Here is a 20,912-nt window from a genome sequence, read left to right on the forward strand (position 1 = left end):
GGGTGGGTGTGGTATGTGAAAGGTGGATGGGCTGGGGTTGTCGACGTGGTCCTATCTAGGGAATGGACACTGACGTGCTGTTTGTATGATGGCGACAAAGCAAGAGCAGTTGGCACGATGCGCCTGCTGTAGAAATGGGAGCGCAAACAAGCCGTAGTCTGAACTAAAAGAAGCAGAGGAAAACACAGGCGGTGAGAAAGAGGCAATAGGGACCAAGTAGGACAATGGAGGAGAAAGAAATAGACCGAGTCTGGGGTTCGGGGTCAAACTGTGGTCGGGAAGCAGGCGGCACGTGCGCCCCGACTCAGCCCGCAGCGGGCGATGCAGACTTCAAGGTTTCCGAACGTCTGCCAAGCATCACGCATCCAGACAACACACAGCCCAATGGCTTCGCCGCACGAAGACGATGTACGCAGTCTAGACACTTATTTATAGCTACTGGCGGCTAATTGACTGTTCAGGTCTTCGAAAGGCTCAAGAACAGGACGGACCTGAAGGAGCAGCAGCGACAGCAGGATGAGATCAACGCGCGATTGCAAGCTCAACAACAGCGGGCGCAACAGCGGCTGGGCGAATTGGTATGCGTCATGGAGATTGAGGGATATTAATCAATGGAATTACTAATTCTACTCCAGGTTGAAGACAATACCTCACTGCCAGTGACAATCTCGTCGGTCCGCGTGCTCCATGCCAATCGCACACGAAGAAGTTTCCTTGAGCGGGTGGTTGATCCTCTCCTGAGCGCAAACCGCACCGAGCCATATACGCTGGAAGAGGCGCTCAAGGAGGTGGGCGAGGCTACCGACAAGCTCAATCGTTTTGGTACGACCCCCACCAACTACTCGCTTTCACATGTCTGACACCCACCAGGCATCTTCAAGTCGCCAATTTCAGTCTACCTCGATCGCCCCAGCCAGACCATTGCCACATCCTCGCCTACTGATGTCGATGTCTACATCTCGGCCATTGAGCGCGGCAACTACACTATCAAGACCGGAACAGAGGCCGGCGCTTCAGAAGCAGACGCCTATGTCCATGCCGAACTCCGCAATCTGTTTGGAGGAGCAGAGACGCTCAATGCACACGGATCCCTGGGTACACGCACACGTTCCGCCTACTCTCTCGCTTTTGACACGCCCATCCTTGCCAACCCCAATCTCAAGTTCCAGCTAAACGGTTTCGCAAGTTCGACGCTCAAGAGCTGGGCAAGCCATGAAGAGGTTCTCAAGGGCGGAAACTCGAAGCTGCTATGGAGAATGAAGAATGGAGCTACGCACGAAATTGGTTACTCAGCGATTTGGCGGCAGATTACCAGCCTGGCAGAGAACGCTTCGCCTTCCATCCGCGCCGATGCAGGCGATTCTTTCAAGTCAAGCATTACGCACACCTGGCTCCAGGACAAGCGCGACTACCCCCTCCTTCCCAACAGGGGCTACATGATGAAGAGTGTGTCCGAGCTCGCAGGTTTTGGTCCCCTGAAAGGTGACACAGCCTTTTGGAAGTCCGAAGTTGAGTCACAAGTCGCACTTCCCTTTGGCAACACCGGCATTACTCTTACGGCTGGCCTACGAGGAGGTCTTCTCTACCCTATGAAGCTCGCTGGTGAAAATCAGTACCAGGCTTCCCGCATCAACGACCGCTTCCAGCTTGGTGGCCCCAACAATGTCCGCGGGTTCCGTCTTGCTGGACTTGGTCCCCGTGACGGACCTGATTCGCTAGGCGGTGACATGTATGCAGCTGGTGGGGCATCACTGCTCCTTCCCATCCCGCGTGTCGGCAAAGAGACTCCCCTCCGTCTTCAAGCTTTCATCAACGGCGGTCGTCTTCTTGCACTCAAGAACCCCAACTCCAAAAAGGAAGATGGATCCTTTGGCAGCTCAAGCGATGTCTACGGCGCTATCCGAAAATCCTTCTCAACCCTCACTGCCGAGATGCCGAGCGCAGCAGCCGGTTTCGGACTTGTGTACGCACATCCAGTTGCACGGTTTGAAATCAACTTTTCCCTACCACTAATCATGAGGGCCAAGGAAGAGAGCAGGAAGGGCTTGAGCTTCGGAGTAGGAATCGAATTCTTGTAGGCAATCTATATATATAGAGAAGAAGATATGTACATGTACTAGTAGGCTCTGTGTTGACTCAAGCAAGCAAGCAGAACACGTTTCACTTTCCGCACCTCCCTTTACTTTCGTGTTGAACGACCTTTGTGACAAGTGTCCTGCTCAAACACCAATAAGGGGGGGCACACCGTAGAAGAAAGGTGGCCACCCATCTAGCTCGCCACCAACTGCGGTCCCTCAAACACCTTCTTAGGATCATACACCGCCTTAAGCTTAACCAGCCTCTCATAATTCTCCCCCCAATACCTCTTATGCGCCTCATCCTTGGTCAACCTCGGATCCGCATAATTAATATACATGCCAAACTGCTCGCCAGGCGTCGCCTTCTCAATCGCACTGACCCAGCCATCCAGGAACGAAAAGTAGCTGCTCTGATATGTATCGTTGTTCATGATGCGGTCGTAGAATTGCATCTTGAACACGGCGTCGCGGTGCGAGTACGCCGTTGCACTGTTTGATACAGCTGAGACGGCCGAGTTCTTGCCGCCGTGCAGGTCAATGAGGAGGTACCAGCCACGGCGAATGTTGACGGTGGTGGTGAAGTAGTAGTCTGCGAGAGCGTAGATAGCTTTTTCAGAAAGTGGCTGTGTCATGAGGGACTTGGCGTAGAAGTTCTCGTGGGTGTCGTAGATTTCGGCTTGGGGCAAGGGGCCAAAGGCGAAAGCGGTCAGCGTGTCGATCCAGCCCTTGACGGAGACGGAGGCGCCGGAGCCGGTGCTGTTGGCGCCGATTTTCGACAAGAGGGGAAGCATGACTGCGTCGTAGGAGGAGCGGCTGCCGTAGTAGACGCCGGTGAGTTGGCCGGGGACGAAGGTGCGCATGTTTAGCTCTGGGGGTTGGTCGTACAGGCTGAAGTTTTGGAGGGTGGAGAGGACATGGGCGAGTTGAGAGGTGTTGGAGGGGGAGAAGTTGTAGGTGAAGTTGATGATGTTCTCGGGGGCGTCGTAGGTTTTGAACTTGAAGTCGACGACGATACCGAAGGCGCCGCCGGCACCGCGGAGAGCCCAGAAGAGGTCGGGGTTCTCGGTGGCAGAGGCTGTTACGACTCGGCTGTCTGCCAGAACGACCGTCATGGAGATGACTTGGTCGAGGGCGAGACCGTGGGTGCGCGAGGAGAGGCCGTAGCCGCCATGGAGAGTAAGGCCTGAGATGCCAACGCTGTAGTGATGGTGTTAGTAAAGGGTTTCTTCAGTGATGGATATTTTTTGCTCTGTTGAAGGCTTACCCAGGACAGGTTCCATGGCTGAAGGCTTGCTTTCCTTGAGCATAGAGCTTTGTTGCAATGTCACCCAGTCGTCCACCTGCTCCGATTATAGCAGTATGAGCAACTGGATCGGCAGTGACGTTGTTGAAGCGACGCATGTCAATGACCAAGTGGCCATCCTCTCCTCCGAGACCAAAAGAGGCATAGCTATGTCCTCCGCACTTTGCAGAGACTCGTAGTCCGGCCGCAACACCGCAGGCTACGGCGTCTTGGATGTGCTTGATAGTCGATGGCACAGCATAAGAAGCAGGCGTGATAGGCACACGAAGGTTGAACGGCTTTATTGCCTGAGTGTAGTTGCCAGTGCTCTTGGCGAAAACGGGTACACCATGAGAGGCAAGGCACTCGTCAACAGTAGCACGCTTGTCGAGGGGGTTGGCAAGTGTGGTGGTGGAAAGAAGCGTAGCCAAGGCCACGAACCAAGTAGAACAAGCTTTCATGCTGAAGAGGGGTAGGAATAGACTTCACAGCAGCTATTGAGAGTGATCGACTATAATTGTAGTCATCCCATTGCTTAAGTGTTTCTTGTGCCCGCAGGAATGGGGAAATTGACCAACACACCCTACTTTGCGAACTGTACTCTAGCAAAGAAGGCCACGGCTTGAAATGAGCGGATCACGCGAAGAAGCATCCACATAAACTTTCGAGATGCAGCCGCGTGTACTTTGCAAGGAAAAAGGTCCACAAGTTTTTCTTGGTTCTCCATCGGAACCATGAAGGCGCGCCCGATAGCACGCCAAGTATAGGCCGGTGTTGCGTATAACATGACTGCATCATCCGACAAGATGGTGGCCGGGGAGCACCGTGTGTAAGTACTAGGAGAGGAGAGTTTATCGTTCTGACATCATCCGTGTGGGGATTGGCGGAGAGGAAGATTAGATATTGACTAGTTGTCTAAAACTCGACAAGGTCTTAGGTGATGGACGGCAAGGCTCTCTTTGCCGGCATATACGAGCCTGAGGGCGGGGCTTGGCGGGGGCGGCAGCGGCAGCCATGTTCCCGGCCAACGGCGCTGCCAAGCCGCGCCCCTAAATTTATATCCGACACGTGAGTGACATAGCCGGTATACATAGTTGTTTAATTTCCCCAGCTTGATCTACTCGGCCACGCCATCCGGCTGAAACAAATCATTCCCCCGTCCAAACATGGCCTCAGATTACGATAAATTGTCCGCTGTGTCGTCTTTAACCGGCTTGGAATTGCATGCTTCTCCACAGGGAAGCTTTCCCCCGTCCTGCACTCCCATTTCATGCTGCAGCCCGGCTCTTTAGCCCGCGCCGGTTGTGGCTGCGTGTTTCAGCGTGCCCGGTGGGAATTCTCCTCTGCGTGCGCGTGCCATTAACTTCATCATGGCGGAGATTCGAGAGGGACACAATGCAAGCCTACAAAACCGCACCATTGCCCGCAGTCTGAGGCCCACACCCGTCTGTCTCCATCGTCGCTCATTATGCTGTCTACCAACCCCTTTCTTCTGCCGCTCTTCGGCTCCGTTGCGAGCGCCGCCAACCTATGGGCTAGCCATTATTCGGGTACCCTCAACTACCTCACTTTTAGCGGAAACTCCTTGACTCTGACCGGCTCAACACCTACCGGCAATAACTTGCCAAGCTGGCTTACATACGACCATGCGGGAAAGGCCATCTACGTTGCAGACGAAATCTTCACGGGTCAGAGCGGGGGAAATCTCGTGTCCTTTGCTGTCGGCAACAACGGTACCTTGAGCTCGCAAAGAAAAGGCCCGACCCCTCAGGGCGTCGTCGCAACGACGCTCTATGGTGGTTCTGACGGGCGAGGCTTTATTGCCAATGCTCACTAGTAGGTCAACACGCTCTCCACATGTCAGCAGCTGCTAACCTCCAAACAGCCAAACTTCCCAACTGACGACTTTCAAGCTGCCATTGGACGGCCAGCAGCCACTGCAGACAATCAAGTACGTTGGCAAGAGTGTCAACCCTTACCGACAGGAGGCCGCTCATCCCCACCACGCCTTTGTGGACCCAACTGGAGATTTCCTCATTGTGCCGGATCTTGGATCCGATCTCATCCGTATTCACAAGATTGACAAGAATTCGGGAAAGCTCACGGAATGCACCCCTGCAAAGCCCGTTCCTGGAACCGGACCCCGCCACGGCGTCTTCTGGAAGCCCTCGGCGAAATCCTCCCGAATCCGACAAGCTGGAGCCAACACGGTTCTCTTCATCGCCAATGAGCTGTCCAACAGCATCTCTGGATGGGCTGTATCCTACCCCTCTGGAGGATGCCTGACTTTGACCCTCAAGCAAACATTGACCCCATACCAAGGCAACGCCACCGCCGTTACCGGTACCAAGGTTGGCGAGATCCACGTCAAGGACCAATACGTCTACATTTCCAACCGAAACGACAAGAAGTTTAATGGCCAAGACTCCATTACTCAGTACACCATTGACTCCACCGGAGGTCTTACGTGGACTGATCTTACTTCGTCTCACGGCACTTATCCCCGCACTTTTGACATCAACAAGGCGGGCGACTTCGTGGCCATTGGCGACCAGACCACTGCAAATGTCGCTATTGTTACCAGAGATGTCAAGACTGGCAAGCTCGGCCAGAAAGTAGCTGACTTGAGGATTGGTGCTGCCGGCAGACCTGAGAACGAGGACGGTCTGAGCGCTGTTGTATGGGCCGAGTAGTAAGCCGTATGTCACTCTTACTGTGTGATCAATCGGCAGGTAGAGATTCATGTACATAAGCACTAAAGCAAGTTTGGTTGCATACAGGCCCGGGGGGGTCCAAGAGAGCGGAGAGACTCTATACTGTATTTAGCCACGAGAACTACCCTTGGTATATATTTACAAAACTATACTATTTAGCGTCGTATTACTTTTTTCTCCTGTATCAAGTGCATCTAAAGGAGAAGAGCCTTAAAATCATTTATTTTGGCCCGTCTTCACTTGTGAAGAAGAGTTTAGCCTTGTAACTGCAGTGTAACAAATTACTTCCCATTCCCTTCCGCGTTAAAGGGCTGCATCTAGCTGTGGCTGCTCGTTTATCCCTGCCATGAGCTACCTAACAATCAAAGTTGCACTGTATAGCATCATAATTGCTACCCCCCGTACCAAAGCAGTCTCCCTGAGTGTACGAACGCCCGTTGTACTGGAACCTTACTCCGGAAATAGTCCGCGTACCAATATTGTAGGCACCAAAATACAAGTTCGGGCCGTACGTCGTGGTGAAATCCGCACTCCATCCATTGCCTCCTCCTTCCGCCTTCAATTTCCCATTTGCAATAATGTTATCGCAATTACCACCGACGACCTTGACACCACGCCCTGTTGTAGATGATCCGGGGATTCCGAAAGATGCCATTAGAACCCATACGATAACTGCACACTTGTGCGCGCCGGGGGCTTTGCATTGGACATCGCGAGCCTGGAATGGAATGAGGTGCATATCCTGAAGCGTTATTGGAAAGGGTTTTGTTACCTCAATAGATGAAGGTGAACGATGTTCCACATCTATCACTGATGCTTCGATAGCGTTGGCAAGCATGGCCATTCCCACGATGCTAGAAAGCTTCATATCGGAGAGCGGATACTTTGTTGGCGTCTATATTTTAGAGGGAAAAGGTGCCGCTCAGTGGTTAAGTACATTATGTAAAGGATGACCGATGACAAGAATCTCAAAGTGCTGCAGAAGCTGTCATGTCTTGAACCAGTGGCATTATATACTCCATTCTGGCATTCAACTACGCTCTCATGCCTGGGCTGATAGGATCGGATTGTTAGGCAATGTAACGTTAACGTTGGGCCTTCAGCGGTAAGGATTATACGTGGAGATAGAGTGAAACTTGCTCGTGTTGTAAACCTCCCTGACAACAAGAATTCGACATACGAGGTCGGAGTTGAAAAGCATACTTCAGCAATGTTCCCCTCACCTGGAATACTAACTCAGCTCCGCTAGACTTGAAACCACCATAATTTATATCAGCGCTGATCGTCGTAGTAATTCGGCGGAGAACCTAGTTAAAGGGCCACGCGTTGTAACCTTTGTTATATAGATAGAGCTAGATTTCGGTTCACCTACTATACCTGTGAAAGAGTAACTACTCGGCTCTCTAAGAGTAGAATTATGTGTCACTAGTAACGTTGATCACGAGCCATCTGCCGCTAGGCCTGGCAGTAATTCATGACTGACTTAATGTTTTTTGTTTACGTTTGCTATATAGCGTATCAGATCAATTATCTCGGAAAAGAATGGCAAGCCACATCCCAACTTGCCGGAATCGGTTATCAAAAAAAGATTGACTTTGCAATCAGGGTAAAAGGGTTCGAATGAAACTCAGCAAGACCCTCGCTTGAACCCGTAATCCATGTTGTAGGTGGATTAACTACTGTAACACTTACCGTGCACATGGCTTCCTTGGCATTATAGTAAGCACGCTACGTGCCGTTGGTACGAAAACTCTATTCGGGAAGCTGATGGGAAGGCCCGGTTATTAGATACGATGTATATATTATATTCTTATTCAAACTTTGGGCTAATTGGACTGATGACATTCATGTTCGTGGAGAAATCGTTTATCGGGGCGAAAGGTGTGAATGATGTGATCCGCCAAGATGCTAGGACGCTAATTAGTAGTCATGATTTCCGTGCTACTAGGAGCTATATCACTTTCGTGCTCTGTGTACAAGCTATGTGCCGTGTCCTACAGCCGAGCAAATAAAGGTATCGGCAGCATAACTCTGTGGAAGCGGCATGTACACAACTCAAGCACAATTCTTCGAAAACCTACATGTACCAATCCCACTGATTACAATAAAGATTCGTAACCCCCTCATGCCCTACACTACAGTTCACAGTATTTGCAGAAAAGGTAGAGGACGTCTGCTACTGTGATTTCTTATCACCCAAAAGCAGAGATCACTGATAATTAGTCACTGACTGATTCAAATCCTTGCGTCAATTGAAGCCAATACTGAGTACACTGGCAAGTGTTCCACGTTCGACTGTTCATTAAGCTTTCCTTTTACAGCATATTCGCATTCAAAACAAACGCAAATCACAGAGAACACCTAGAGTTTCATCAGAACTAATACCAACGAACAAGCATAGAGCACACATGGCGTCTGGAATAAATCCATGAATCATCGATCGAATAGTGTTGATTTCTACGTACGTTGCGAGACTGAATTGGACATTCCATTGCGAAGAGCCAGGTACAAACGCTAAAATTCGACTGCTGAAATGGCCATCATTGCCATGTCTGCACGTCAGCTCCTTGTATATCGAGCTCGTCGATCCTGTTCCAAGGGAATTTTTAATGTTCACCCATGACCGAAATCAGGCTCACAGCAACATCTTCCAGACCATGATATTTATCCATGTAGTACATGGCGTCTGCTGGTAAAATGTTTTCTCCTAGGTTGATTCTTCAGGAGATCATGAGAATGCCTAGGCTGTGGATTTGATAGATGAGCTGAATACTACAACAGTATGAAAGACTTCTAATACGTTTACGATAATAGGTAATGTGTTTTTTTAACGAAGCGCAATGTTTTTTAAAGATACATTATAAGAAGAGGGCGAGCTTGAAGTGACTTATATCACGAGTCGCTCATATCATGACAATTTGCTGATGGGAAAATCTACTATAATCGTATTTGCGGGAAAGATTATAACTTTGAGGTTTTTTGTGTGGTGCCGATAGTGATCTCATTCAAACAAGACCAAACTAGAAACCACTACCATGACTTCTAGTAACCATCATCCATATCAATATCTGTCCCAATGTCCCCATCAAGGAAGTACCACACTCCTTTGTACCTACCACCACCCATCCTCTTCCCTTCACATCCATCCCCCCTCCCTATTCCACCCCAGTAATTCCCCATTATTCTCCCCACTAACATTCTTACCCAGCATGTCCCAAACCGTCAACTTCCTCACAAACTTCGCCAGCCTCCCTGCCACAGCCCCATCATCCCACGCCCACATCATCAGCGACTTCGCCTGCAGCACCTCGACCCCCCACATCCAAGACGCCATCGTCACTCTCGTCTACAAAATCTCACCCAGCACACTCTTCACATTCCTCGAACCCGACATCAAAGAATTCCAACTCGTGCAGACGCGCAGGCAAGGCAAGGACGCAGGCGAGAAGCTCGTAGTTATGAAACGAGGCCGTAAAGTCATTGTACGAAAAATCTACGATCCTACGATCCTACTCTCGCCCAAAGCTTAACTTTATACATTTTATCATGACCTAATCAAAGCACTTTAAAACCACCGTGTACCATTAACGCTGCACAAGATAGGTCTCGCAAACCCCTCCCCAGACCTCTTCGACACCCTCGAATTCGACAATCTCGTTCGCTTGGAAATCGACAAAGAGGGAGCGTGGAAAGTCATGTATGCGTCGTATCGTGATTACTTTCGCGAGAGCTGGGATGATGTTTGGGATGGTATAACGGTGAATCGGGGGTGGGATGATCTTAGTCTCAGGGCTTGGGTGGAGGACCCGAGGTCGGAGAGTAGGAGAACGTTGGAGATTTTGGCGGATGAATTGATGTGGGTGGTGCTGAGGGGGAGGGTGTGGGAGGTAGGGGGGTTTGCGTCGACGCTCGTTACTGGGTAGTGAGGGTGACGAGATGGAGGCTTGGGTGTTTGGGAGTATGGTTTGGCTACAGGGGTTGGGTTATCTGTGTGTGGTGTGCTGCATCGAGTACATCAATTCGCTAATGTTTGCGTATGTGCACAGAATTTCTACCCATCCACTTCGTTTCCTCAATTGGCATACAATGTGTAATGCGTTGAAAGGCTGATAGACTTCGACATTTCATGCTAATTATCAATTTGATTAGTTTTCTCAGCAACATGTTCTCCCAGTCGTGTTATATAATTCATTTCTTGGAAGCCATGTACACCTTCACGCAATAACGAGCGATAATCTTGAATTTAGTTATATCCAGTGATTAGAGATTATGCTATTGCAAACACTAACCATTTAAAATACCGTATATACTCTGTCAAATCTCACTGATTCCTTCATCTCTCATCGTTGTTCAACTGCATTAAAGTGTCACACTCATCACCTCGCCCATCTCATCATTCACCAGTAGCCCAATCTCCCAACCCTCCCATATAAACTCCAAACACTCCCAGCACCTCCAAATCCAAATCAACCAACCAAAAGAACTTCAATTACTCCACTCTCATCTGCAAATCCAACTAAAAAAACCCCCCAATCAACAATGCCCTCCAAAACCACCTCCACCACAACAAACCTCTCCACACACCCCCACCACTCCATCCAGCAGGGCCCTCAACTCCCCCACCAAACCCTCCCCATCAACGAGCGACAACAAAACCTCAAACTACACCACCGCCTTCTCACCCCTCCCCCCTTCTACCTCAGCAACCCACGCCCACATCCTCAACCTCCACTCCCCTCCCGCGCACCCAACCCTACAAGACACACTCGTAACAACCCTCTACCACACCTCTCCGGCAACGCTATCCCGCTTCCTAGACCCCACGGTGCATAATTTCAAGGAGATACTCGAAAAAAAAGGGGGGATGTGAAGTTGGTGATTTGGCTTAAGGGGGGGTTGAAGTATTCGTATGTTCCCCTTCTTGAAATCCCTTTTTTTCCCCTCCTCCCTCCTTATCCCCCTTCCTCCTTTGTCCTTCTCCCCCCCTTTGTTCCCCCCCCCCCGTATTTCCCACCTGAAGCTAACAAGAAACGTGGAAAAAAAAACACAGATCGGCACATTCCAACATCACACACAACCCAAGGCGTTTCGCTTCACGCATCTCGCGGGTTTGCTGGTCGGATACGATGGGAGTTGGCGTGTTATGTGTGTGTGTGTGTGTGTGTGTGTGTGTGTGTGTGTGTGTGGCGGCGAATGCGTATTGTGCGACGAGATGGAGTGAGGTTTGGGCTGGGGATGAGGTGGAGAAGGGGGTTAGGGAGAAGGGGGCTAGGGAGATGGTGGGGATGGTGCTTGCGGGGAGGTTCTGGGAGGGGATGATGGGGAAGTAGTGGTGGGAAGTATTCGAGGAACAAAGATGCGAACGAAGAGATGAGCAGGATATGCGATTCCAAGGGAAGATATCCACAATTCTCTATTGGATGCCAGAGGTGACGTATAATGATATGAGAGAAAAAAAGAAACATAGGGTGTATATGCAAAACGCCATCGTAAAAGGGACCAACCGTCTATTCAAAACTCAGTTGACCCCAATTCATATCTCAATGCCCCGCTCATTGTGTAGAGGAGAGAAAATTCCCTTTTCCTCGAAAAAAAAAGAAGAACTTATTCGTCTAATGGGCACCAAAACGCCAGACGCAAATGTGACAGTATCTAAACAACGACACACGAAAAATCACCATGTCCCAGGTCCAAACGTCTCTCCCTTCGGGACTTCCTTATAAGGACAAGCCTGCCAATCGCAGCCCTATTCAAAAATTAGCAACATACATCAACCACACAACAGACGACAAATATGTTACCTGCTTATAAACCTCGGTACCCCACCACTTAAACCCGCTCATCCACCCAGGGTACACGATACCGAAGAAAATAACGACAACACCAAAGGCAAGCCCAGAATCCAGGGCAGCACTAAGCATCATATTATACTTTTTCCACCAGGCATTGCGTCGATTCTTGATCTCGTAGTTGAAAAGATAGCACACCATTGCCCAGACGGAAAAGTTGAGGCCGGTAGCCGGTGGGATCCAGCTTAGGCTGCCGAATACGACGGCGAGGTTTACTTTGCTAAGGATGGACTTGCGGTCGCCGCGGGCAAGGTAGTATAGGATGACGGGGGCGATAGCGCCGACGGGGAAGGCCCAGACGAGGTGTTGGTAGAGGGCGCCTGGGCCGAAGAATTTGCCGGGTCCGACGACGCCCCATAGGATGCTGCCGTTGAAGTGGACACGGGCGATGGGGCAGTTGAAGCCGTTGATGGCGTCGGGGGTGCAAATGCCAGGGATGTAGTTGAGCATCCAGTTGAGCACGCCGATTTGGGTCAGACTGGATACGATGGTCACAATAAGCTGCAGTTTGAACAGGATTCGTGGGGGAATCTTCATGTAGTGGCCGAGCTTGAGGTCGGATGCAAACTTCAAACCTTGCGTCGCGGAGATGTAGCCAAATGTAGTGAATACCATATTGGCGACGGGACGACCGGGGAATACGACGCCGCAGATGAGCTGGCAGATGAGGTAGATGCTGCTTTGTTGGTTCGTAATGGCCATGACAATGCCGATTGGGATAAAGAGTACCGCACCGATTCCGAGTGCGAGCAAGAGACCGTACCAGGGGAGATAGACAGGGTAGTACTCGACAACGAACATACCCACAGCTGCCATGCTGACACCAGTGAACAGATACCAAGAAATCGGCACATCTTCGTATCTTCTCATCAGGCGGTTGTGGACATCTTCGGCCGACAAAAGGTCCTCGACATCCGGCTCAGAATTTGGACTAGGTCTTTGTAGAAACCCAGCAGGAGACGCAGGACATGCGTTGTCTTCGGAACTAGTGGTCAATGGCTGATAATCAGCTGCTGATTCTTTTCTGATTTCGGCCCATGAGCGACGCCACTGCCTCCAAATATCCTTTCCGTACCAAAGCCCCGTATGCGAGAGCAGAGCGGTGAGGCCGGCGAATTGCAGAGCATAACTGAGCACATATGTAATGGGAAGGTATACTCGGCTGTACTTTCGGTACGCCTCTTCGTCAAATAGGAAATTCTCGGTCAAAATCTTGCTGACGTCGTATGGCTTTCCGCGGTTGTCCCAAACGGCAGAGGATAGAATGGGCATGTATGACGAGTAGAGGACGTTTTTGTAATCTCCACATTGTCAGCACCTCAGGAAGGAAGTTACCGTGGCATACTTACACATTATTGGCGCTGCAATCCACATGACGCCGACAAGACCTCCAAGAATGTTCATGGCAGCCCAAAACGGCGTAATCAGCGGAGATCCAATATATGCAATTTGTGCCCAATCAAAGGTGATAGGAAATAATCCAAGACCGGATGAGATTCCAAACTGCAATGCATAAGTATGGTGTGCGGTGTTTCTTCATGTTCATGTTTAACATACCAGGTTAGCAACAACAACATTCTTGGGTGCAAACCAAGTGAGTACGTTGAAATAACTCAATGCAGGGAAGAGTAAGCCGGGAAGGAAGTAAAAAGCAACGGATCCTAGGAATATGCGGACAAAAAACTTGCGCGGCGCAATGGTCCAGCCATCAGCTGGTTTATTCTCGTCTTTGTGAAGTGCAGTGAACATGGCTGTAGAAACCAATGTGCTTGGCCAGATCATGCCGCTTGGCCGGACGAGATAGCGCCTGGTGATGCCAGCAAGGGAGTAGCCCAGGATTTGGGTTGAGAGGATGAGCAGCACTTGGTACATGATGCCAAGGTCCTGACGGTAGAACTTGACCTGCTCAACAATGACCTGTAGATGTCAGTATCAGAAATGGGCATTTTGCCAGGTTACACACGTCAGTTGCAAAGGCAAAGCCAAAAGACACATTGCTGCTGACGTATACGCAGCAATGCTCTTTTTCATTCCAGCGGCCTTGGGCAAGCCAAAGACGTGTGCGACGTGTCCAGCTGGATTTTGCACTTGATTGGGGTGAGGTCGTCTGGACGCACCCATCGACAAAGGTTTCTTCGGGGTCGCTTGAACGCTTAAAGAGTTGGTCCCAAAATAGGCCCATGGGGTGGACGAGTAGTAATGCAATAATAGGAGTAAGGCTAACGCTAGGGTATCGTAGGGAAAAGAAGAGGTTGGTAGAAGAGCCAGCAATGGAGAAGAGGATGGACAGGAACCACATGCGAGGGGTATCAATGGACAAGGAGAGGTTGTCGGTAGCGGCTACGGATGCTCTTACTTGAGCGTAGGGCGAGTTGTCGGAAGGGTTTCCCTTCATATCGTGCAAATCAGCGCCGTGGTCCTCGTCTGAGGCTTCATCATCGTCTAGCGTAGTGCTTGAAGAGGCAGAGCTGTCAAACAATGGGGCGCCGGCGGTGGAAGGATCGAGGCCGCTTGCGTTGAATTTTGCCTCGAAACGAGATTCCTCGTGCCCAGCAGAGGCTACACCAAGCGTTGTGCTGCTACGACTAGCGTCTCCTGTCCTGCGACGCGACCCAGCGGCGCCCAGTAATGAATCACCATTGGAAAGCCTACTCTTACCCTTTTTCTTTGGCAAGGCCCCAGCTATATGATTTTGGTCAGGTTCGTCAGGGCTCGACGAAAGAATGGGCAGGACGCCATATGAGCCTGGCGGTGCGGTCAGCACGTGCTGCAGGAAAAAGGGCAGTGGGCCAGTCTTGTGCGCCGTTGCTCGTGTGCGCCCATCTAAAGGGGGCGAAGAGGCGAAGGGAGAGCAGTGGATAGAGCGCGTCGCAAATAATAATTAGCTTACCTGTACCCTGGGCTGGGCTGGACCTCACCAGGAGGGGCACTCTTGACATGGTTTTCGTGAGAGATTGGGGAGAGTTGTGGGAGCGTTCAGCTGGCAGATCAAGGTCGTCATCAGAGCTGGATTGGGATGTGTGCAAGAGTGTTGCTTTTGCTGGGAGGACCTGTAACTCGACGCTGACAGTCACGGTCGCAGGCACGGGACGGGACGGGTGGCGCGTGTGTCCGGGAGGATAGGCAGGCGAGGGAGCAGCAAGTGGCAGGAGCGACTCGTGCCCGGCCTCGTCATCCATATGTACTGAGGGGCGCATCCACAAATGTCGCCAGGAGGGTGCGAGTGGTCCTGTTTGTCACGCCTAGACAGCTTCACGCGGGAAGATAATCAGATGATCAGATAATATTCCACAAGGCGCCGCTGGATTGGGCCGTAATTCTATTCTTTGCACCATCTGATTAGGCAGAACCGCGGCCGAGCCACCATGACGTGAACAAGGCTGGGCCACGGCCAATGGCGCGTGCAGACTCTTTACATTACGCGGTTAGATCCGAACGGCCATGTGGGCGTGGGGGGCCCATCAAACCATTGCCGTGCGCGCCAGCCGCCGCCTGCAGGTCACGGCCTCCTACCTGCATGCCAGTGTGCGCCCCGGCTATCTATGTACTGCGTAGAGCCACAGCGCATCGCCATGTAGCACCTGTCCGACTTTGTTTTTCTCCCTCATACATATATATCGCCTATGGCATAGTCGCATGTTTGTACAGCGCACCCGCACCTACATGATTCCCCTCAATGTGACGTAACCTCTTCTTCCTTCACATGCACATGACCAGCTACGCCCGCATGGCCATTGGCTCGACTACCGGCGGTGAGGCTCTCAACCATCTTGATAGCGCCCTCGGTGTCGTCCTTGTTGTACAGAAACAATCCCTGCAGCGATGCAGTACTTACTGCATCCACGAGCCCTAGCTCTCTGGCCCTGGCCATAAATCTCTGCTTCGCTTCCCCACTTGCATCGAAATCGGCGTAGAACCGATCCCAGAGCTGTTCGATCTGGTACTCCGTCGCCTCACCCAGTCGCACAGTCATGTCCACGCGTCCTGGCCTCACAAGCGCCTCATCCAGCCTCTCGATATGGTTCGTCGTCAAGAAGATGATGCGCTCTTCAGCACTAGCGACACCGTCCAAGGCGTTAAGCAGCCCGGAGAATGTCACTGATGCGCTCGCATATCCATCAGCGCCCGGAGTTTTCCGGTTCATAAAGGCAACGTCCACGTCCTCGAGCAGCACGACGGTGCGACGCGGGACCTTGGTCAGCAGGTGGTTCAGCCGGTCGTCGGTGAGGCCCCGCTCGCTGACATTGAGAATGGCAATGTTGAAATCGAGATGACCTGCAACTGCCTGGATAAACGAGCTCTTACCGGTACCAGGAGGACCGTACAGCAGATAGCCTCTTCGGTAGGGTATGCCCCGGTCCAGGTACCATTTGCGTGACGAGATGAAGGCCTCCATATCTTCTACAATTCTCTCTTTGACTCCGCGCTCGAGAACGACCGAGTCGAGCGGGCGCTTCCGCTTTGCATCGCCAAACTGCTGCCACATGGTGCCCATTGAGTTGTATATGACCGTCTTGCCCTCGTGTGACTGCTGGTATATTTGGTGCGCCTCGGCGAAGATGTCCTCGAAGACATGACGATGCGAGTACAGGGTCGTGAGGCTGATAGTCTCAAAGGGCACGCCGTCCTTGACATTGAGGCTGTTTCGTTCCCGCTGCCGGTCAACTAGGATGAAGGCGTTGTTGTAGCGCAAGAAGTGCTTGCCCGGTCCGGGGACAAAGGAGAAGTGGGCGGCGTGCGAAGGCCCGTCGGGAGGGGTGTATGTTTGCACCTGCAGATGGTGCATGCGCGGATCGATGCGATTGAGGATTTTGGCGAGCACAGTGTTTTGAGCCAGCGGCCTGGCCCCGGCTTGCTGTGCGCGGTGATAGTTGGTCATCCATTGCAGGACCCAGGGATAGGCATCGTCATGGCGGGTGATTTCGAGGTCGACGAGCATGCGGCGTTTAATGAATGCGGCGCCATGCTGCAATCCTTTCTGGCCCGTCCGCGCCGCAACCCCAAGCGCTGCGAGGCCGAAGCCCTATGGCATGAGTGAGCACAGGTCGAGCATGGCAGGCATGGGCGGCAGAGGTCAATTCATACGGCGGTGAAGAAGGGATTGTCGGCAGCCTGGGAAAACAGCGATGCTGAGCTGTCGCCCCGAGCAGCAGTCATCTGCCGTGCCAGCTGGTGTTGTGGCGTGTTGGGTTCCATGGGCGGGAGAGAGATTGGCTTGCACACAAATTTGATAGGCCATGGACGCTAGCGCGGGACATCCAACTACACACACCAGGGCGCGTGCGCATGTCACACAGCTACGGCTCAGCTCCAGCACCCTGAGTTGCCTGAGACAGATAAGACTCTGTATGCGCACTGCATGTCTATCCATGCATACATACACATACAATATGTACATGTGTTTGCATCCGGGTATCTAGATAAAAAATATATCTTGCGTGGTGTGGCTTGCAGCAAGGTCCAAGAAGTCGTGCAGCTGCATGGAGAATCCGGGGTCGCGGAAGACGATCGCTCTTTCCCACAGCTGCGGAGGGGTGGAGCACTAGGGCGGCGCTTGGACCGACCCCTTCCCCCATTACTGATAACCATGATAGCCGCCTGTGTGCCCATTCACCTGCCTTGACTCTTGTACTGACGCCTCTGCCTCTGGCTGCGAGCCTCAGTCCTTCTTCTCCTATGCTCCATGGCCACCGTAACAATCGGAAGACCCTATTTTGACGCCCTCTTGCGCAGGTATGTCCTTGCACCACTTGGCCGAGACCACCCGTCCATATGGCCTCTGCTGACTAGACCCATAGGGCCGAATTAGTTAGTCCTCGTCCCTGGCCCAGATGCCACCTGCGCTAACGGACACGGCCAGCATGCTCCCACTCAGCATGTCAAGTACGGCACTGATCTCTACAGCAATGTCACCATCAGCAAGGCTGAGCACGACTACATGGTGCGCCTCCTGTGGCACAGCATTGCTACCTGCTGCCAATATGCTTTCTAGCTCATGCACTAACAGACCGCCGATTCTAGGTTCAAGCACTACGAGAGTACCGTATGTACTTATGCCCCACTCCAAGCCGCATACTAGCTATAGTTTTACTATGCCCCCCACATATTACAGAGTAGCCTCTCAGTTTGCTTAGATCTTCTCAAAAGCGCTCTGTTCCGCGGGGGCCTGACGGTCGAGACACTGGATACCCTTCTTCAAGACGAGGGCACTGCCACAAACGAAGAGCCGTTAGGATACGATTACGAGTCAGAGACTGCGCCCGTCCGGGCCAGAACCAGAGCACTCGCAGGCACAGAACATGAGCGACATACGATCAGTCAAGACGCACACTCGGCAGCATCTCCTCATCAACGCCTTCGTGGTTCTGGAGAGACCGGGACTTTCACCTATGGTACAGAGAGCCAACTAGATGACGATGAAGACGACCAGACCCAGTCCCCGAGTCAGCTAATTCCGCTTCATGCCCAGCGGACTGTACTAATCACGAACCTACCGGAACGCACTACCCACAAAGACTTGGCAAACATCGTACGAGGTGGTAGGCTCTTGGACATATTCCTTCGCCACGATCGATCAGCCACCATCTCCTTCGTTGAAGGTGCAAGCGAATTTCTTGCATATGCCAAGCGTAACGATATATACCTGCACATGAAAAGGGTAAGTTGTAGTCTGCTAGTTTTTTTTTTGGTCTTTTGGATTCTACGCTGACTCCATCAGCTCGACTTCCGCTGGAACGATAGACAATTCTACGTGCCCTCACACGTAGCTACCAAGATTGCCAATGGAGCCACTCGGAACCTCGTAGTACGAAACATTGCAGGGAAACTTACGGCAGATCAGATCAAGGATCATCTAAACCATATCCACAACCTAGTCGTTGTCCACATCTACTTCAAGAACGGAGATGCACACATATCCACCAATTCCATCCACAACGCCCTCTTCGCCAGGACCTGCATGATGTCGCGCACTGTATACAAAGGCGCACGCATTGAATACTACCCAGACGAATGCGCTCAGCCACTCCCCCAGCCTACCAAAGTCCATACCCAACCTCAACGCGCCCCCACGAAACCTGCACCTCTCGTCAACCAATATGCTCTTCTGGACATCGGATCAGTTGATGACTCCGAGTCTGATGAAGACTCATATGGGATCCACGGTGTGCAGGTTGGTGGCTGTCGTTTGCCCAATGGTGTAGCAGTATAGGCCACTTGACAAGTAGCTGCTCACCTGTTCCGGCTCAGTGCAGCTAGAAACTATAGTGGCCTTAATGCACATGCTTGCTCAGAAGCAAGTCAAGCGGGGCTAGCCCTCTCTACGGCCTGTCAGCCTTGAAGAGGCCGGCGTCGAATTTCGACTACTTTGAGCATTTCCCAAAGAGAATTAGAGTCGCATAAGATACGGGCGGTTGCTACAAATTTTGCATTACTAGGTGAGCTTAGTAAGCAGAGTGGTTGTATGCGTATCGCTGGGTCAATTTAGCGCGGTAATTTATATACCTACTCGAAGCGATGGTTTGGTTCCTTTTTTTCTCCTGTATCGATACCCTTCAACTTTTGTACTTCCCCTGGCGAGACTCTGCGCTTAATAATAGATTGTGATAGCCTTTCCAGTCTCTCAGCTCCTGCCAAGTGTGGCATGGAGACTTGTTTGCTGTCATGTCAAGGATGCCCACTAATGCAGCTCGTTTAGTTTTAGCAACGATTAGCTCTGCATGAGTTGCATGTCACTGCAGCCGCTGTATTATCGTGCATATCCCCGCCTGGCTACGATAAAGCACGCGAAGCTGAACTTGAACATCACATCACTTTGGCGTCGGATCAGAACACCAGAAAACAGGAAGGAACATGGCGCCAATTGTCAAAGTAGCAGTCATTCAACTGTATCCAAAAGTATGTGCTCGTTACCCCACCTTACCCCACCCCGCCTCCACCTCCACTTCACCTTTGATCGTGTTATGCACAACGCATTGCACGGGTACTGTGGCTGACCTTGGTAGCCTCTGCAACCCGAGCACAATTTCAACAAAGCAGAAGCACTTATCCGCTCTGCAGCCGCCCAGGGCGCGGAGCTTGCCGTCTTGCCTGAATACCACCTGACCAACTGGAAGCCCAAGGATCCAGAGTTTCTGGCTGTGGTGGAAAGGTGCTCGGACTATGTGAAGAAATACCAACAGCTCGCCAAAGAATGTGGAATATGTGAGTTGGCGAGACACTTTGATTGAGTCATTGGCTGCAGAGACTACAGGTCACTAACAAAATGATCCCAAAAGGCATTGTCCCAGGCACGATTGTAGAGAGCCACAAGGAGAATGAAAAAGAGCAGGACAGATTGCTGAACGTATGTTACTTTATCAACCAACAGGGTAACATTATCGGCAAATACATCAAGAAGAACCTCTGGGGCCCTGAGCGTGACCATCTCACAGGCTCGGGCCGCGACTTGCATGAGGTGTTTGATACACCCGTGGGCAAAGTAGGATTACTGATATGCTGGGATCTTGCCTTTCCCGAGGCATTCCGCGAGCTTATCGCTCAGGGCGCAAAGATCATCATCATCCCTACTTTCTGGACGCTGAATGATTGTAATGAGGCGGGACTCCAGCAGAACCCTGCGGCCGAGGCGCTCTTCCTCAATTCGATACTCACCGCTCGGGCGTTTGAGAATACGTGCGCCATTATTTTTGCGAATGCGGGAGGACCTCCGGGCAAGGGGTATGCTGGGCTGAGCCAAGTGACTGTGCCGTTTGTAGGCCCGCTGACAAAGCTGGGAGGCGCCGCAGAGGGCATGAGTGTTGTTGACATTGACATGCAAGTGCTAGAAGATGCGGAGGCCAATTACCAAGTTAGGGCTGATTTGGCAAAGGATGATTGGCACTATGATTACAGACATGGCAAGGGACCTCTGGGTCGAGGCAAGGAGAGGCTGTAAAAGTCTAGCTCGACTGCGGTATTATTGATGTATGTTTTGATTTGCTTTAAGTAG

The 20,912-nt window shown here is 51.6% G+C and overlaps 9 protein-coding genes across 9 annotated transcripts; 5 read left to right on the forward strand and 4 right to left on the reverse strand.

Annotated features, from left to right (window-relative positions):
* Positions 1–384: 384 nt before the first annotated feature.
* Positions 385–2,078, forward strand: COCVIDRAFT_100530 (hypothetical protein; the record flags this gene model as incomplete). Its single annotated transcript, XM_014700693.1, has 4 exons — positions 385–408; positions 462–578; positions 636–822; positions 871–2,078. 4 exons carry the CDS (start codon positions 385–387, stop codon positions 2,076–2,078), a joined length of 1,536 nt encoding a protein of 511 aa, XP_014556179.1.
* A 191-nt stretch (positions 2,079–2,269) lies between these two features.
* COCVIDRAFT_27072 (Glucooligosaccharide oxidase) lies at positions 2,270–3,821 on the reverse strand (the record flags this gene model as incomplete). The annotated part of the gene is made up of 2 exons (XM_014700694.1): positions 2,270–3,275; positions 3,343–3,821. 2 exons carry the CDS (start codon positions 3,819–3,821, stop codon positions 2,270–2,272), a joined length of 1,485 nt encoding a protein of 494 aa, XP_014556180.1.
* Positions 3,822–4,828: 1,007 nt separating this feature from the next.
* On the forward strand, positions 4,829–6,053 carry COCVIDRAFT_100567 (hypothetical protein; the record flags this gene model as incomplete). Its single annotated transcript, XM_014700695.1, has 2 exons — positions 4,829–5,196; positions 5,246–6,053. 2 exons carry the CDS (start codon positions 4,829–4,831, stop codon positions 6,051–6,053), a joined length of 1,176 nt encoding a protein of 391 aa, XP_014556181.1.
* A 376-nt stretch (positions 6,054–6,429) lies between these two features.
* COCVIDRAFT_27074 (hypothetical protein) lies at positions 6,430–6,942 on the reverse strand (the record flags this gene model as incomplete). Its single annotated transcript, XM_014700696.1, has 1 exon — positions 6,430–6,942. The coding sequence occupies one exon, from the start codon at positions 6,940–6,942 to the stop codon at positions 6,430–6,432; it is 513 nt and encodes a 170-aa protein (XP_014556182.1).
* A 2,341-nt stretch (positions 6,943–9,283) lies between these two features.
* On the forward strand, positions 9,284–10,944 carry COCVIDRAFT_38234 (hypothetical protein; the record flags this gene model as incomplete). The annotated part of the gene is made up of 3 exons (XM_014700697.1): positions 9,284–9,556; positions 9,674–9,930; positions 10,680–10,944. The coding sequence occupies 3 exons, from the start codon at positions 9,284–9,286 to the stop codon at positions 10,942–10,944; spliced, it is 795 nt and encodes a 264-aa protein (XP_014556183.1).
* An 804-nt stretch (positions 10,945–11,748) lies between these two features.
* Positions 11,749–15,102, reverse strand: COCVIDRAFT_100543 (hypothetical protein; the record flags this gene model as incomplete). The annotated part of the gene is made up of 6 exons (XM_014700698.1): positions 11,749–11,820; positions 11,876–13,224; positions 13,273–13,426; positions 13,481–13,840; positions 13,887–14,668; positions 14,814–15,102. The coding sequence occupies 6 exons, from the start codon at positions 15,100–15,102 to the stop codon at positions 11,749–11,751; spliced, it is 3,006 nt and encodes a 1,001-aa protein (XP_014556184.1).
* A 494-nt stretch (positions 15,103–15,596) lies between these two features.
* On the reverse strand, positions 15,597–17,119 carry COCVIDRAFT_27077 (hypothetical protein; the record flags this gene model as incomplete). The annotated part of the gene is made up of 2 exons (XM_014700699.1): positions 15,597–16,946; positions 17,009–17,119. 2 exons carry the CDS (start codon positions 17,117–17,119, stop codon positions 15,597–15,599), a joined length of 1,461 nt encoding a protein of 486 aa, XP_014556185.1.
* A 487-nt stretch (positions 17,120–17,606) lies between these two features.
* On the forward strand, positions 17,607–19,133 carry COCVIDRAFT_16443 (hypothetical protein; the record flags this gene model as incomplete). Its single annotated transcript, XM_014700621.1, has 6 exons — positions 17,607–17,656; positions 17,722–17,731; positions 17,784–17,864; positions 17,945–17,966; positions 18,058–18,581; positions 18,642–19,133. 6 exons carry the CDS (start codon positions 17,607–17,609, stop codon positions 19,131–19,133), a joined length of 1,179 nt encoding a protein of 392 aa, XP_014556107.1.
* Positions 19,134–19,774: 641 nt separating this feature from the next.
* Positions 19,775–20,858, forward strand: COCVIDRAFT_100638 (hypothetical protein; the record flags this gene model as incomplete). Its single annotated transcript, XM_014700700.1, has 3 exons — positions 19,775–19,819; positions 19,927–20,125; positions 20,200–20,858. The coding sequence occupies 3 exons, from the start codon at positions 19,775–19,777 to the stop codon at positions 20,856–20,858; spliced, it is 903 nt and encodes a 300-aa protein (XP_014556186.1).
* Positions 20,859–20,912: the final 54 nt, after the last annotated feature.

The sequence above is a fragment of the Bipolaris victoriae genome (assembly GCF_000527765.1).
Source record: "Bipolaris victoriae FI3 unplaced genomic scaffold scaffold_47, whole genome shotgun sequence".
Taxonomy (NCBI): domain Eukaryota; kingdom Fungi; phylum Ascomycota; class Dothideomycetes; order Pleosporales; family Pleosporaceae; genus Bipolaris; species Bipolaris victoriae.